Source organism: Carassius carassius, chromosome 18, assembly GCF_963082965.1.
Source record: "Carassius carassius chromosome 18, fCarCar2.1, whole genome shotgun sequence".
In the NCBI taxonomy this organism is placed as follows: Eukaryota; Metazoa; Chordata; class Actinopteri; order Cypriniformes; family Cyprinidae; genus Carassius; species Carassius carassius.
This window is the reverse complement of record NC_081772.1, coordinates 4575098-4592500: the sequence shown is the minus strand read 5'-3', so window position 1 is coordinate 4592500 and position 17403 is coordinate 4575098. Positions and strand designations below refer to the sequence as shown.

The window sequence follows — 17403 nt, the reverse complement described above, 5'->3', positions numbered from 1 at the left end:
CTCTTTAGCCCGGAGGACACGGCGTCCGTGATTTCCAACAAGAATGTCAAATTTGGACTCGTCTGACCATAAAACACTATTCCACTTTGAAATAGTCCATTTTAAATGAGCCTTGACGACGGCGCTTCTGGACCATGTTCACATATGGCTTCCTTTTTGCATGATAGAGCTTTAGTTGGCATCTGCTGATGGCACGGCGGATTGTGTTTACCAACAGTGGTTTCTGAAAGTATTCCTGGGCCCATTTAGTAATGTCATTGACACAATCATGCCGATGAGTGATGCAGTGTCGTCTGAGAGCCCGAAGACCACGGGCATCTAATAAAGGTCTCCGGCCTTGTCCCTTACGCACAGAGATTTCTTCAGTTTCTCTGAATCTTTTGATGATGTTATGCACTGTAGATGATGAGATTTGCAAAGCCTTTGCAATTTGACGTTGAGGAACATTGTTTTTAAAGTTTTCCACAATTTTTTTACGCAGTCTTTCACAGATTGGAAGAGCCTCTGCCCATCTTTACTTCTGAGAGACTCTGCTTCTCTAAGACAAAGCTTTTATAGCTAATCATGTTACAGACCTGATATCAATTAACTTAATTAATCACTAGATGTTCTCCCAGCTGAATCTTTTCAAAACTGCTTGCTTTTTTAGCCATTTGTTGCCCCCGTGCCAACTTTTTTGAGACCTGTAGCAGGCATTACATTTTAAATGAGCTAATTAAGTGGATAAAAGTGTAAAATTTCTCAGTTTAAACATTTGCTACGTTATCTATGTTCTATTGTGAATAAAATATTGGCTCATGTGATTTGAAATTCCTTTAGTTTTCATTTTATTAAAATTTAAAAAACGTCCCAACTTTTCCGGAATTCGGGTTGTATATGCTGATGTTAAACTTAAAAATACATACACATACATACATATTTATATATTTTTAGAATGCTTAATTTTGTGCATTTTTGTTGAATCTTATCTTATTATATCATCTTATTCTAAACTGAAGAAAAACCAGTTATAAACTCTGGATTAGACTATAAATATACTTAAAAATGTTTTAGTACTTCTGTATTTCTTTTTCCAATTATTTGTTATAATAATTGCTGAGCGAGTAGAATCCTGAATTAAAATGATCCCATTATTAACTAGTAGCTCTATACTGACTAATGACTCGTAATGTTCAGTTCAGTCATGTGTCATGTGTGTGTGTGACAGCGGCTCAGAGGAGATGGATACACAGTGACTGAACACTACACACTGAACAGCTGCTGTGTGTTTAAATTATGCCGGTGCACCGATGGCGGAGAGCTCTCACACGGCCTCATGGGAAATTATGTGCACTGTTCTCAAATACAATAGTAATGGTAGCTGCCCAGCAGAAACAGATTAGAATTGCTCCAAGGAATTACTGCCGGCGCGACTGAAGGCTAATTTGCATGTTGTGTACCAGTTCCTCTTTGAGAGGACCCTAATGGAGTCGTATTTATTAATTCAAGTATGATTCGCAATCCAGGCCATCTGAAAAAGCTGTATGTGTTTAGATTTTAATTCGTTGTCTCCATCAGATCGTTGGATCTTTTGCAGCCGGTGGACTGGAGCAGAGATCCACAGAGGATAGTGGAAAATGGACATGATTTTGTTAATTGTTCACATTGTCCTGTGCCATAAGAGTTTAATTGTTAGCTGCACTTTGACCTGAATAAGAATTACAATGCCAAATAAAATGTCCATTGGAATCTCGTTGGTTTAAATTTCTGCTTTATATAGCTGTTTAAACGGATATTTCAACCCAAAAATTAAACTTTTTTGAAAGACATTACTTTTTCATACAATAAAGGATTCTACAGCTGTCAAACAATGTTTAATTTTTAATGAATTATATCAACACCAAGCATGCTTTATATAAGCATATGGCTTACATTTATGGTGCTTTTTTTGTCCTAAGGAACTCTTGGTCACCATTCCCTTTATTTTATGGCAGAGAGCAGCTCGGACACTTTTTTTATATTTTTTATAAAAAAATATTTTTATATAGTTTGATAGAAAAAAAAAAAAAAAACATGATGGTGAATAAATGACACACTGTACATTTTGGGGTGAACTGTGCTTTAAATTACCAATTATTTTGGGATTTTGTCACTGTGTGGAATAAAAATTATTTTATGTCGGAAACATGTCACATCATTAGGACATGGTATAAAAATAGACCAGAAACTTATTTCCAAACCAAACTCAGATAGCTGATCACCTTTGATTTAGTCCCTTTGTACATGAAATTACTTTGTCCTCCGTCCTACATTTGACTGCTTCATGTTCTGCCATGATGGTTGAATTAATCATGATTTTACTGCTGGCATCTTGATAGCAAGATGATACCGATCTTGCCATGCAGCAGAAAAAAAGTTTGTATATGTATATATATATGTGTATAGATAGATAGATAGATAGATAGATTAATTTGAGTAAAAAAAATTATTCACCAAGAAAGTGGCAAGATGAAAACCACTATTTCTTTTTCAAACTTTCACATAGCATCTTTAGGTTATAATAACAAAACATTTCCAATAAAATGAAATAAATCCATGACACCTTTTTATCTCAAAATGCAATAAATAAATAGGGCGTGGTGTTGGCGCAGTGGATAAGACACATGCCTTTGGTGTGAGAGACCCGGGTTCGGATCCACTGTGAGACACCAATGTGCCCCTGAGCAAGACACTTAACCCCTAGCAATTGTAAGTCGCCTTGGATAAAAGCGTCGGCTAAATGAATAAATGTAAATCCATTGAATCAATATGTAAGTTTATTTTCATATTGAAACTGATGAAAATAAAATAGTAAGTTGATCCACATATGACCGCCTCTGAACTTGGTCGATACTAATCTTATACAGGCAATGGACTAAAAATACATTCATCAGTCATCGCTTCCAAAATGAATTCAGCAGATCATCTTGTTAATGCTATAAATTAATAAGAGCAATAAAATAAAATTTCATCATGAACAAGAACATTAACAACATCACATTAGACCACAGAAATTCCAAAATGACATGTCCATTACATTCAACTTCCAAAAGTGCATTGATCTTTGCCATGTTACATTCATTTAGTGGACTAGTTCTATGTGCTGTATTAACAAAAACATAAATAGCATTGATAAAAACCCTAACACTGACAAGCTATGCAATATCACGTTCATAATTGAATGCGTTTCATCATATAGCGTTGCTTGTCAGTGATCTACGGCTCTGTGTATTATATGCATCTGAATAATTTCCATCTGAAAGAATGTGATGGAGAGTTACCGGTATTAATAACAACCACCAGCATGATGCGCATGACAATCACATGCATTTTATTGTACAGCCCTTGTTTGTTGATCACAAAGTACAAAGTAGATGAGGAAATTAGGATGCTTGGTGTATTCAGAGCACCGCCATTACTGTCTAGAGTGCATGGAATGGTGCACTGTGATTGGTTGTTACAGTTTACAGTGCGTGGAATGGTGTGCTGTGATTGGTTGAGCGGATATATCGCATTCTGCAAAAAAGGGAGACTGGCATTTGTCGCGGTTTGGAAAAAAAGGGAGAAAACGACATAACTGCGAATATCGCATTTTGCGTTTAATTATTCTGCAAGGACACATTTCAAATAAATGCTGTTCTTTTAAGCTTTATATATATATATATAAACTGCATCGGGGGTTTCCACAAAAATATAAAGTGCAGCCTTGGTGATCATAAGAGACTTTTCAAAAAAAATTCAAAATCTTACTGGCCACAAATTTTTAACTGTACAGTATAGAAAATGTAAGATTTTAAATATTTAAGATGACATTTACTATGAAAATCCAATCTTATCCAAATAATGGCCTTTTTAAAAGCTTTGTTTGAAGTTCTTCTGGGTTACATCTGCAAAACACATCCAATAAAACTGTATATAAAGACAGAATTATAATATAACCATGTAATGTTTGATTGGGATTAAATGTGGACATTTAACAAAATATGCAGTTAACAATGCTGTTTTCTGTCTTTTGATTTGCAGGCGATGGAGAAGTTGAACATTTCGAAACATTCCTGTGATGAATAGAGGGCTTTCAGAGAGAAACGTGATCGGAGAGTCTTTTGATACAACAGGGAGAGGCTGGCGTTCTGAGCCAAGTCCTTAACGCAGAGTAGGTCTGGACATCTCGGTCTCAAATAACAGCAGGAAGGGGAAAAAAGGTGCAGACATTAGAAACAAAGACTTACAGAGGCGACCTTGGTGCTATCATCTCAGGTACCTGAAACAGAACCAGTCTACAGAACCAAACACAAAAACTCCTGGAGGTCTCCTTTTTAATTGTATTCTTTTTTTGTACTTGCTTTCATGCCAATTGATTGTTCTTGGTGCTATTGGGTGCTATTGTTTTTTTTTTTTTTCGTCTGCTGCTCCTTGTTCTCATAAGCAAACAAAACACAAACAAACAGTACATTATAAAAGATTGTGTGATATCACATAGCAACCTCAGCCTCCGTCTACTGGAAGCAAACACATAAACACAGATACTCACCAGCAGTGGCAAACTGTATACGTATGGTGTGATGCCAGCTGGTCATTTACTGTGGAAATAAACTACATCCCCCACCCTTCAACCCATTGATGTAATCAACAATTTTTAGCCACATAGAGATACTCTTACTGAAAAAGAAAAAAAAACCTTTGTAGGGATGTCTAGAGTTGTTTTCTACTGGATGTTAATTGTAAGATTTGCAAGGATTCTGTATTGTAAACCAACTTTTCCTTGTGACAGATGACTTATTCTTATTCAGACTATACTATTTGTAGAAAGCAACAAAAATAATCTGAAAGATTTTGATTAAAATATATCTTTAATAGAGGAATGGTATTATTTAGACCCATTGCATAACCCCAACCCCCCCAAACTAGTTAATGGGCTTTTTTTCTGGTTTAACTGGATTTATAAGCAGATATCTGGAGATTGCACTGCCTAGAATGTGCCTTAACCTTTGAAAAAAAAAAAAAAAAAAAAAAAAAAAAAAAACCTTGCTGAATATTGACTATCAATGTTTATGGACATGCCACAGGGCTACAAACCAATAAAAATGTGGCGTATGCTGTAGGTAATTGTTTGCCAATCTCCATGGTTTGTGAGTCACGTTGCTCCAACGCTATCTCATGACCAATTCGTACGTATTTTATGAGATGATTTTGTACATTTTATCTAGACCCCAGTGACGGGTAGGTTTAGGGGCGGGGTCAGGTGTAGGTCATTCGTACAAATTTATACGAATTGTGCATCTCGTAAAATACGTACGAATTGCTGTGAGATCAGGCTGGTTGCTCTGTCATACATTGTGGCTTTCTTTTACCATCCATTTGTATCGTAACATCACATATTGGAGTAAAAATAACAGTGATCGTTTGGTATGCAAGGGTTGAAGTTAAAATGGCAGTCTAGGCAGTGCTGAATTTTTGAACATAAAGCATTACTGCATTTTTTTTTTTTTTTTTCGTGTGACCTTTCTATTGTTTTGTGCGGTCTAATATAATCTGTCGCATTTATAACTTCATTTCCATCTATTTTGATTTCAAACTTTTCTTAACTCTCAGCTTTCATTGCTTTATGAAGAACGTTGATCCAAGTTCAAGAGTCCTCGTGACCTTGTCTAGGATTCGGTGCTGTAAAAAAACAGGGGAAAAAAGGAAAATAACACTTAAGACATGCAAAAGAAAGGAAAAAAAAAACGGAGTTAGCTGTTAGCTTTGGGCTACTGCAGTGCATGTGAGAGACAGAACCACAGCTACCTCAGCAAGTTGTTTTCATGCGAAGAGACAAAAGTAATGACCTGTTTACTGACAAACAGTATTTGTTGACCTCTGTAATATCACTCCGCCCTTCAGAAATTCAAGCTAAGGTACTGGATCACCTCTCCGACATGAGTGTCATGTGGCTGCTGCAGTAATCCTCTGGTTCGTTCACATTTTTGCATTATATTTCATTTTTTGGGTTGTTCTGCGTTTGAGCCTAGAAAAGAAATGGCATTGTAATATCGCAAAAATGTTATTTACTGTACATTTCATTTTTTCTACATGTGCATCCCATGATTTATGTTTTATTGGCCATGTTTGTGAAATGCTTGCTTCAGTTTTTGAATTCATGGATGCATTCTTTCATGCTATTGCCATTTGATATTTATTAGACTATAATAACGTTGTCATATGTTCAACATTTTGTTCAACCAAGACTAATTGGAAAAGTTGTTACATGAAATTTGTGTTGAGACACAATGTAGCACATTTTTGTAGCAGGTGTTGCACGACATTCAGAAACGGGGTTTACTGGTCTCAGGTCTCTGCTACATTAATATTTATTCCATAAGGGTGGAGATGATGGTTGTTATGATGCTTTTAAATTTTTAAATATTGTAGAGGATGAGGGGGAAATTCATGTGGCTAATTTGCGTTTTCGGGTCCCCACTGTCAGCTGTTGTACCATCAACATGCTTAACTGGTGTAGTGTTGTAGAAACTACTGTAATGCTGACCACTTGTGCTTCTCATAAATTCATCTGGGAAAAAATGAGTTAGTGCCAGTTCACAAGACACACCCTACTTTTCATACTTAGTTGATAGCAAAAAGTAATTGGCCTTGAATCGAACCGTATATAATGTGGTCAGTACGTAACGAAATTTCAAATTTAGAAGCACCACTAATATTTTTTTAGAAAATTAACTCTTAATTCCTGCATTAAAAATGTTACAATGTGTAGTTCTGTTTTTGACTAAAAGTTAATTTCCTTTAGTTGACCAGATTATTTGACTAAGGTTAGAAAGTCCACAGAACAATAGCATTTTGCTTTAGGTAGGTAAATAAGTCCCACCCACTAAACTAATTTGTTTTTGGCGTAATAAGTCCATGAGTTTCTCAAGTTGGTGCTCAGAGTTGGAGATTTAGGTTTTGGTAACCAATGGTTTGTTTAGTTAATCCCCATTTGATCAATATATATATGTCCCTTAATGATTTACAAGGTTGAGGGAATTTTATTTTTGAGTAATACCAGAATTCTGTCCCTTTTATTTTTACTGCAAAGCAAATCAAAACCACACACTGTTCTGTCCTTCCCTGCAGTCCTTTTGTGAAATGATATATTTACTGTAATTTCAGAAATAAACTGCTGTGTTATACTTGAATAAAAGGTGCAAATTTAAGTCGTTCTAGTGTTTCAATATCAATCTGAGTACTGTCTTGAGTCGTAATAAGGGTTATGGCACACTTTGGATAGTGTGCTCTATTCATAAATTGGAAAATTTAAATGGTATATAGCACATGGTATATAGCACATGGTTAGGTAAGATTGACCAATAAAAAAAAGCACATTTTCACTCACAAATAACCTTTATAAGTCAACAAATATAAGTATTTGCCACTAAAGTTGCTCCAAATATTTACTGGCATCATTTTTTTTTGTGTGTGCATGTTTAATATTATGAAAAATACATACCTAACTTTAATAAATAGACATTTACTTCTAATTTAAAAGTAAAAGTAACATAAGTAAAAATCCTTACAGGTTAGCCATAAATGACAACTTGCTCATAAGTTGTGGGAACGTCATGCAAAAGAGTGAAATGTAAATAAACAGTCAACTTGTTTCTTTAGAATTCTGGATATGTATTTCAGCATTAATAACGTAAATTGTTTCAAGGGTACAGATTTACATTGTCCAATCCATTGATTTTTTTTTTTTTAGTTTCTAAAAACATTTATACACAATTTTCATTAGTTTTTAAAATATACATATGTTCCCTATAATACAACGTTTCTCCTTCCATCTTGCTCCATCTGTATTCTGCCACAGCTGCAGGCTCGTGGATGGGAATAAAACACGAGGATAAAACCCACAAAGAAAAGGTGGAATGATTTACACGGAACAAAATGAAATGAAACTCCTCTGGGCATCACAGGTTCTGGTATTTTGTGCTTTGGAGTTCATGAGGGGCTTTGTTTAATCCTGGCTCTGTAGCGCTGACCCTCGCTGGAGGGCTACATGACTAGCATCGTCGTCCTTTGGCTTCTTGCGGAAGTCCCTTCATGATGAAACCGATCATGACACACATCCCATATTCTCATGACATGACTACCAATGAAAAAACGAGATTTGATGGGAACCTGATCAAAGAAGCATCATGAGGGAGAAGAACATCAACTTGGAAAAGGGGGACCAAAAAAAAAAATTTGTATTTGGCTGACCTAGAATACAGTTCCAATGGCACAACACCTGAGGGGGAGCCACGCTAAGGATCCCTTGATAAATCTTAACCGTAACGGTCCGACTGCGTCCCACCCAGGTTAGCTGGTTGGAGCTCGATGGGCTGGTTTAGGCCAGTTTGTGACATTAGAGAAGTCCCGAGACAAGCACAATCGTCAGCCACTCTGAATGTACTTCTTTATAACCACGCATCCGTGTCTGAAAAGCGGACAGGGCAGATTCTGCAGCAGCGTCCATGTGTTCGTGCAAGGGTCAAAGGTCTCCATGTTGCCCAGCGCCGGTCCCTCGCTGCTCACGATCCCTCCCGTTGCATAGATCTTGCCATCTAGGATCGCCGCACTAGTGGAGGTACAACAAGAGATGTGGAACATCATTTATTGCATTGTGTAGCGCAATCTACTGTTCATTAGACCAACCTGCAGAACTGCCTGGAGTGATTCATGTTGGGGCCGGCTTTGATGTTGCCCTTGTCTGGGTCGTAGATAGTGGTGGCTCGGGCGTAGGCTCCTCCCAGGATGAAGATAAAACCATTGAGGCTCACAGCAGGAGCGTACTTGTTATCTACATAAGCCCGAAAGGAGCACAGGAGGAAAGAGAACAACAGATAGAAGTTATTTCTCTGATGTATGTTCTGGCAACAGATTAATTTTTGCCTTGGAATGAAGGCACTGTTTTGTCGTTATCTTACACATTGTGCTTCATGCAAGATGTGTGGTGCTTTTTGGAGCTATGAGTAAATCATATACTGTAGCTGCTGGGATGCCTACATCCTTATCAGCACAAATTCGAGGGATAATTAATGAGGTAGATTATGTACTACAGTACTGTATACGACAGCGTCAGTCTGCAATCTTCCGAAATCGGGTTTGAAGCACCATTTGTAATGCATTTATGATTTTCCTGGCCTGTTTTCTGCCACATTCCATTTCCCACGTCCCTGTATCCTTTATGCTTTACGTTATTAAGCGGAGAATGACATATAACGGCAAACAGACATACTATATGGCGTCCATTTCCACTAATGATTCCATACAAAGGAAATAAGCTCAGTAATATGCAAAGACCCTTCACAACCCGACAGCTTTTACTCACTCTATCCTTTTTCACACGGGGTAAATGGCCAAGAAACAGAAATAATCATATCTTTTCATGAGCAGGCAAATGACTGACAGCCCAACGCACGTCGTGAACACAGAAAAGGTCGTCGAGCCGAATGCAAGACAGAGGCTATCAGCCTTCGCTTTCTGACAGAAATTGTCTCCCAAACGATTACAGCTGGGCCAATTTATTACACCTATGAATAATTCACGTGGCTGCGTTCAAGTTTTTTTTTTGTTTTCTGTTTTTTTCCACACCTTCAGCTGACACTTGAGAAGCCGAGCACAGAAGCGATCTGTAAAACAGCGGCTGGATTTAATGGTTGAAAAAGGAAGTGTGAGATGGGCTCTCTCTTGGCGGCGTGACTGCCAGGTGCTTCTCATTAAAACCCCCACCACACGACTTCTGAGTGACGGTGCAGATAACGCCCTCTTTTTATAGCACTCCAGTCACAGCAAGTGTTGTTGAATTGATCGGCGGCATAACCAAAGGGGGATGCATCATCTTCTGTAACAAGAGCATAGTTTTGGTGCCCCCCTCGAACACATCTTTATTCCCCTCACAAAAACGCCTGCTTTTGTGCCGAGTCACTTTATTCAGCCACTCTGAGTGCTTTGTGTGCATCATGAGCACATGCATCTTGCCGACGTCATAGGATCAGCTCCGTTAAGTCCTAATCTCACCCTACGCAATGCTGTGTTTATCTGTTAGTTGTCTCGTTTTCAAATCCAACACTGATGCTATCAGCAGAGCTCATTGTTGGGTTTGGCCCACGTTCTTGCTACTCGAGGGCCTCAAATGTGATGCCAAAGCTCGGTCTGCTGCTTTGATGCTAAAATCCTGCCACCGGCAAGACGTCTCAAGGTTTCGATCAAATTGGGGACCTGTATCTGGCACAATGGAGACATGAGAGATTCAGCTTTCTGAGAGCCAAACAAGACAACAACAACAACAACAACAACAACAACAGTTCATGCCACCAATTTGCAGAGGCGTCTCGCACAATTTTTCAAATGCAGCAGAGAAAAGCTATTAAAAGACGAAAGAAAGGGAAAGGAGTTGTTTGAATAGCAGCATTTCCAAAGAGGTGAGCTGAAAATAGGGTGAGAACACCGGCAACAACCTTCTGTCCACAGTAAACAAGTCAAAGCGTTTTAAGCAAGACTACTTCAGTCAAACCCATCTCGCCACCTTTTCACTCTAACCGACGTTTCAATTTACCACCTGGCCAATTGACATGCTTTAAACGTGTTTTATAAACACTGGCTACACTTCGTACTGTAGTTTGGAGACTGAGGGATGTTTGGAGACTGAGGCAGCTCGACAAGGTTTGACTGAACGCTGAGTCCAGTGGTGAGCGCTCGTTGAGTGGCTGGGAGCCAGATCAGTGATAACTCATCAGACTGCCCAGAGGCTCCCTGAATCACTTTTTAATGTGCCTGTACTCTAAAGACACCCTGCAATCTTGTGTAAATTGTACAAGCAATTGTTTGCAATCAATTCCACACCGTCCACATGGCTTCATGCACTTCCAGTGGCACTTTGCCTGCTCGACCTGCACTGACAGCTTGTCTTGTTGGCACTGGCTGACCTAGTGTTTGCTCAGTAGTGTTCAAACAATCACACAAGGACCTTGAAGAAATTAACCTGTTAAAAGCCTTTAGTGGAAGGTTGTGGCCTCTGTAGATACGGCAGGAGAAATATGCAATGGTAGAATCTCATTCAGGGTAAAAATAATAATAATAAAACAAAATAAAGACTTACAGGCCTGTCAATCAGTGAGAAAGAACCAAACACTGCCATGTTCAAATACCATACCAGATTTTATCCTTGTGTAGACAGTTACATATGTCAAAGTAAAAAATGCATTAGTATCTAAAGTAACATGAACAAAAATAAATGCTGTAAAATTATTGTTCACTTCTGTTTAACATTAGATATCGTAAACCGTTGTTTACTGCACTTATTATTGATAAATATACTAAAAATATTTAAATATTTACAATATTATTGTATTATTTAAATGTTATAATATTTAAAATATATACAACTTGAAATTGAGATTAATATGAACCAAGATTAATAAATGTTTTCAAATTATTGTTTATTACTGTTTAATATTAGATATCATGAACAGTTTTTTCATAGCATTTATTAATAAACCTATAAACTATTTAATTTAATATAATTAAATACAATATAATATTTTTTTTATTTTATTATATTATTTATTTGTTTTTCTGTGTGTTCAGCACAAAAGTAAACATGGAAATATACCATGGATAGTGTATGAACAATCATCACAGCAATTTAAGATGTGATGTGAAAGGCTCTTGATTGGACAAATGAAGATATTATTCTTCATATTAACAATATATTTATCTAGTTATATGTACTCAATGCAACTTAATTTAATTACCAAATTTATTTAGTTATGAAATGGCTTTTATGATGCCTTAGCACAGCAATCACTGAGCTAATTGAAGCCTGAAAACCTCCTACTGCATATAAAAATGCTAAGTCCCAATCTGCCTTATCAATCCTGCTGTTTTTCTGATATGATTGAGCCCCTGAGCAAAGCAAACTACCCCATAAAAGCCTTTCACCAAGACAGATCACAAATACTGAACCACCTCCCGGTGCCATGTTGACAAATACGTGTTATTAAATGGTCTTTGGACGAAAATTTAGATGCACAAATGAACCATTTTCATTTTCCATTAATAAACTGGGGTTCAAATGATGTACCTACCAATCATGGGGGACTCTATAAAGCTCCAGGTGTGGGTCCGAGGGATGTAAGACTGTAAAACCCCAGCCGAGCGTCCAGCTTCATTCACACCACCGAACACGTATATCTTCCCGCCGCACACGGTGGCAGCCGCCGAATGAACAGGCTTGGGCAGCGGAGAGACCGTCTCCCACTGATTGGTGATAGTGTCGTACCTGAAGAAAACAGAAGCGAGACATTTATTAGCATTGCTGCTGTTTGTGTCGTTCTAACAGCAACAGACATTTCTCGCAGTCCATTCTAATAAAGATGCAGTGCTAATAAACATGCGAAAAAAATGCATGTAAGAACAACACTTTATTTATGCAAGTTAGTAACTGAACCAGCATGATATCAGCAGGGTTGTGCAATATTCAGAAATGAATATGGCGCTCTTTAATCGAGGAGGGCAGTGGAGTTATGAATTGGCTACATTTCACAAGAAGATGAAGATCTCTCTCTGTCTATATATATATATATATATATATATATATATATATGTGCCAGTATTCATTTATTAAAATAATGAAATATATAAGGTAATATGCTGTATAGATGCATTCCCAACATCTAAATCTATCAGTACTATGTTTATAAATATAAACAAACTTTCAAATGTAATAAATAATATGATAAAAATGATATCACGACAATATTACATATTATGTCATTGACAATATTGGTTGTATTTCAGACATTATCTGTCTAGAAATTAAAAAAATCTACTAAATATGAAGAAATATATAAACGTTATCTATCACATCTAGAAATCTTTAAAAAAATTTCAAAAACTGCATTTCTAGTTCAAAATTAACAAATTTGAATTTTACTTTAATTCAGGTTTAAAAGTAATTATGTTTGATGACCTCAATTCCAATTCAAATGTAAAAATCCTTCTGAATTGAGTTTGGAATGGAGCACATCCTCGGCTCTGAGTGATGAAGTGTCTAAAGAAAAGTCTCCCGGCCCTTCTGCTGAAGAGTCACGCATGTTCATGTATGATCCAGCGGAGCCGTGGAACCATACGCTTGCAGTGTGTCGCGTGCTGAACACACAGCCATCCAGCTGGAGCTCATCCTGCGCCATTGTTCTCAGAATCAGTACTCGGGCCTCCGTCGCTCCTACAGCTCTCAATGAGGACTGAGAGAAGCTCTACCAGCGTCAGTCCAGTACATCTGTCTCCTGTCAGGGCCATCTTCAATGAAAAGGTCAGCGTGAGCGGCTGCGTCAATTTGAGGGAACGGCGAGTATACTGTAAATGTTTTGATTCTTGCAGCTATTGATTAACTGTGCAATGAGTCAAACATGAGGACACTGAACACAACTATGAAGCTGCAGTTATTTTCTGTATGATGAACAGCTTTGAGAAAATTTCAATTCACTGCAGGCAACATTAGTGGAGATATAAAAAGGATGAGAAAAGGAATCTAGCAGGCAGGAAGAGAAGACTCGGGCTGCAAATACATTAGCAACAGCTCGCACAAATCGAGTGAGACGCCACAGCCATCAAATAATACAAAAAAGCTAAAAGTAATGACAAGTGACTCTTGAGTTTACCTTTGATACGTTTTACTTTTATGCGCAGATTTGATTAAGATGGTTGTCTCTGCTGTTTATGACACTAAAAACAATTTTTTGCAGTTTATTCCATCAGCCTTATTTATTGTGTATTTTACCGTTGTAGTTGCTGAAAATTTGTCTACACCATTGTTTCTTTTACTCCATTACTTTCCAGCAAATTGATAATAAAAATAATAAACCTGACATCAACTTTGACTCCATGAATATAAGTTTTTTTTAAAAGCTTTTACCTTTAGCTGCACAAATCCATGTTTTGTTTTTTTTTGGTTTTGTTTTTTCATATTACAACTATAAGAAACATTTGAAAGAGTTTTATAAATCATAATTAACTAAGCATAAAAGTAGCTGGTCTAAAACACATCAAATTTCTCTATAAGCCTTAAATGAGGATTTCGGCAAGTCCAACCCCAGACATCTTGACCTCCTAAACTAGAATTTAAAACAATAGGATATTATATACCTTATTCCATTAACAATGTGTTGGGGGAAAAAATTTTCAGGCCCTATTTTGTATCTTATTCATGAAAAAAATAGATGGTCGTTCAAACGTTTGTGGTTGGTAATATTTTTTTTTGTTTTTGAAAGAATTTTATGCTCACTCAGGCTGCATTTATTTGATAAAAAAAAAAATAATATAACCGTAATATTGTGAAATATTTTTACAATTTGATTTATTAATTTTCTATTTGAATATATGTTAAAATGTAATTCATTCCTGTGATGCAACCTTGATTTCTGATCCTTAAGAAATCATTCTAATATGCTGATTTGCAATAAAAGAAAAAGTTTCCTATTATTATCAATCCTGAAAACAGTTGTTCCCTTTCAGTCGGTCACGTTCGACGTTACGAATGGGATCTCGCCCGAGATCCCAATCACCTTCGAGTGGTACAAAACGAGCCAATGGTACACAAAGTACCTTGGTCTGCGGGATTTGCATCGCGAGCTCTGCCCCGCAGAGTGGGTATATAAGGAGCAATGTGAGCAACTCGCATTCAAGCTTTCGCTTCTGAGCCGAGCACATCGTGTGCTGCTTTCACCGGAGTGCTACAAGCAAGAGTCACTGGTGTTGGTGTGACGGCGCGATTCAGCGGTTCGTTTGGGTCCTGCGACAGCTCCCGCGTTCCCCTGAGCGTTTCAACACTTCTGAAAGAGCAAATTTCTTTCACAAAAGAGATACGGGCTGATTTGTGTCTTTTTAAAGATGTCATTTCGCCCTTGTGTTTCTGGGTGCGGTCCTCGATACATCGCTCCTTGTGACGGCCACAATCATTGTGTCACGTGTCTGGGCTTCCAGCACGCTGAGACTGCGTTCGTGGATGGCTCATGTTATCATTGCGGGGACATGACCATCTCGGCGTTGAGATCGAGACTCAATTACCTTAAAAGGTATAGAGTCCCCTCTGCCACACCCCGTTCTAGCTCTTCTTCTCGTAAGAGGGCTACTTCGGCTGGTGGCCAGGGTGATCTGAGGTCCTGACATCTCATTCGGGGCTTGCGAAGAGGACCGTATGCCGATTGCCGCATCACAAGGCGGACTTGAATCCTCGGGAGATGAGGATTCGGCTGCGAAGCCTGCCAAACGCCAGGCCAAGTGGCGTTCCTGAGACGGGCGACCCGGAGTTGGAGACGTCAGCTCATCAGGAGATGGTAGCAGGACCACTCCTTCCCACGGAGGAGAATTCTTTGTTCTTGTTTTCTTTTTGTTCCGCCACTGGCCCTGCGGCCGGTGGTACCCAAACTTTAAGTAAAGAGCTGTTTCCTCTACCTCCAAGTCCCAAGAGGCTATGAACGACAGCTGGTGACGTGCTTCCTCGCCACTCTCTTTCTCCTCTCCCCTGCCAGTTTCCATGCAAAGTCGGCTCAAGAACGCTTCGCTTTCTCATGCCCTCTTTGCTACTTGGAGTCAGACAAGTGCCCGCACTCCGCCCCCGCTAAGGGACGCGATGCAAAAATTTGGTAGCACTTTATTTTACAGTCCTGTTCCCCATGTACATACTATGTACTTATTATAGTAATTACAATAACTATGTAATAACTAGTTACTAACCCTGAACCTACCCCTAAACCTAACCCTACCCCATTTATTTACCTTGTATTACCAGAACTTTCTTAGATAAATACACTGTAAGTACACTAAGTACATGTAAGTACACATACTGTAAAATAAAGTGCAACCAAAAATTTTGTTTCACTTACGACAACCAACGTTGTCTGCATCAACTCTAGTGAAGTATAACCACACTTTGGAACGTTTTGCTGTCTCCGCCTTTATCACTCTTTGTATTAAGTAAGAGTTTTAATAATAAAAGTATAAATGGATTTGCAGCACTAAAAACTGCTTGCAGTAGCACTGCTACTAAATTAATTAAAAAATCCACAAACAGCTATCAGCTGTTCTTTCATCTTGGCTGAGCTTTCAACATTGTTACGGAAAAGGTGAGGAAGTTACATGACCTGCGGTGTGCTTGCGGCATTCTGAAAAGTTGAGATGTTTTTAACGCGATGCGGTGCGGACGCGCCTGGAAAAAACGAGCTCGTCGCACCGCATACGCGTCGCGACTGCGTCGCTTCCATTATGAGCGTGCATACCGCGTGCCTACATTTGAAATAACGAACTTGAGCGCGCAAAAGACGCTTTATGTGAATGGCCCCTTATGCGTGTGTGTGCGCCGCGCTCGTTCTTGTTGTGTGTGTGTGTGTGTGTGTGTGTGTGACTGACAGACAGCCTCCACGGCACGCATGAGAGATCTCGCATATTTCACAGACACACGTCTTAATAATATCGCAAATTAGAATGTTTGGTAAGCTAAAATGTGCACGATAACATTAATAAGCAAATTTCTTCACCATCGTCACTCTTTATTATTAAGCGGGAGTTTTCATACTGTTATGTCTGTGCGTGCGCCGCGCCCGGTGTGGTGTGTGTGTGACTGACAGACAGCCTCCGCGGCGCGCATGAGAGATCTCGCAGATTTCAGAGACAAACGTCTTAATATGATCGCACATTAGAAATGTTTGGTGAGATAAAATGTGCACGATAACATTATTAAGCAAAAATACATAGTACATTAATGTTTTCCCCTCCAGTACCGAAAGCAGAACCGATACTGTCAGATCTTACTGATAATACAGTCTTTCATAATTTAGCCCCGGGGCCATTTTAATACCGGGTTTCGGTACCCATCCCTACCGCTATGATGATATAAGAGCTACTGTACTGTGACCCACATTCAACCGCCTCACAATCCACTCTCCATTTAATCACATGAGAGCCAGAGGGGAGGGGGAGGAGTCTCTGGTTGGCTGCTTTGATAACCTGTGCCTGCAGGGAGCCAATGAGATCAGCCGGAAGAAGACACTGATGAGGGCTGAATCGAAAATCTCCTGTTTGCTCTGATAGAGCCAGCGAATGGCACTTCTGAGCTCCTTCCTGACCTTATCGTTCCTCCCGTCCTTGACGAAGCCGTTTATCTGCCGGCCCTCTCAGGTATATCCACATAACTCGACTGCGGTCAAGGGTCAAGTTTATTTTTTATTAACACTGTGATCAATACGTCGAGGCGCCTGTGGCCTATCATTATTTGAGGGATTTCTACAGCATTAAGCAAATGATCTGTGCTAGATTTAACAGCATCAAAACGCTACACACACCTGCTACTTGCAAATGAAACTCTTTGGTAAT

General features: G+C 38.7%; 2 protein-coding genes across 6 annotated transcripts in view; one reads left to right on the top strand and one right to left on the bottom strand.

The window, feature by feature from the left end:
- The window catches only part of LOC132092163 (ATPase family AAA domain-containing protein 2B-like), a 103269-nt gene extending 97772 nt beyond the window's left edge, over positions 1–5497 (top strand). For both annotated transcript variants that reach the window (XM_059498268.1, XM_059498267.1), the window contains exon 28: positions 4042–5497. In XM_059498268.1, coding sequence (XP_059354251.1) covers positions 4042–4086 — 45 coding nt within the window. In that variant the 3' untranslated portion in view covers positions 4087–5497. The remainder of the gene's footprint in view (positions 1–4041) is intronic.
- A 2150-nt stretch (positions 5498–7647) lies between these two features.
- LOC132092162 (kelch-like protein 29) overlaps positions 7648–17403 on the bottom strand; it is a 240087-nt gene continuing 230331 nt past the window's right edge. For all 4 annotated transcript variants that reach the window (XM_059498263.1, XM_059498264.1, XM_059498266.1 and 1 more), the window contains 3 exons: positions 12120–12313; positions 8686–8830; positions 7648–8608 (listed from right to left, as the gene is read on the bottom strand). In XM_059498263.1, coding sequence (XP_059354246.1) covers positions 8425–8608; positions 8686–8830; positions 12120–12313 — 523 coding nt within the window. In that variant the 3' untranslated portion in view covers positions 7648–8424. The remainder of the gene's footprint in view (positions 8609–8685; positions 8831–12119; positions 12314–17403) is intronic.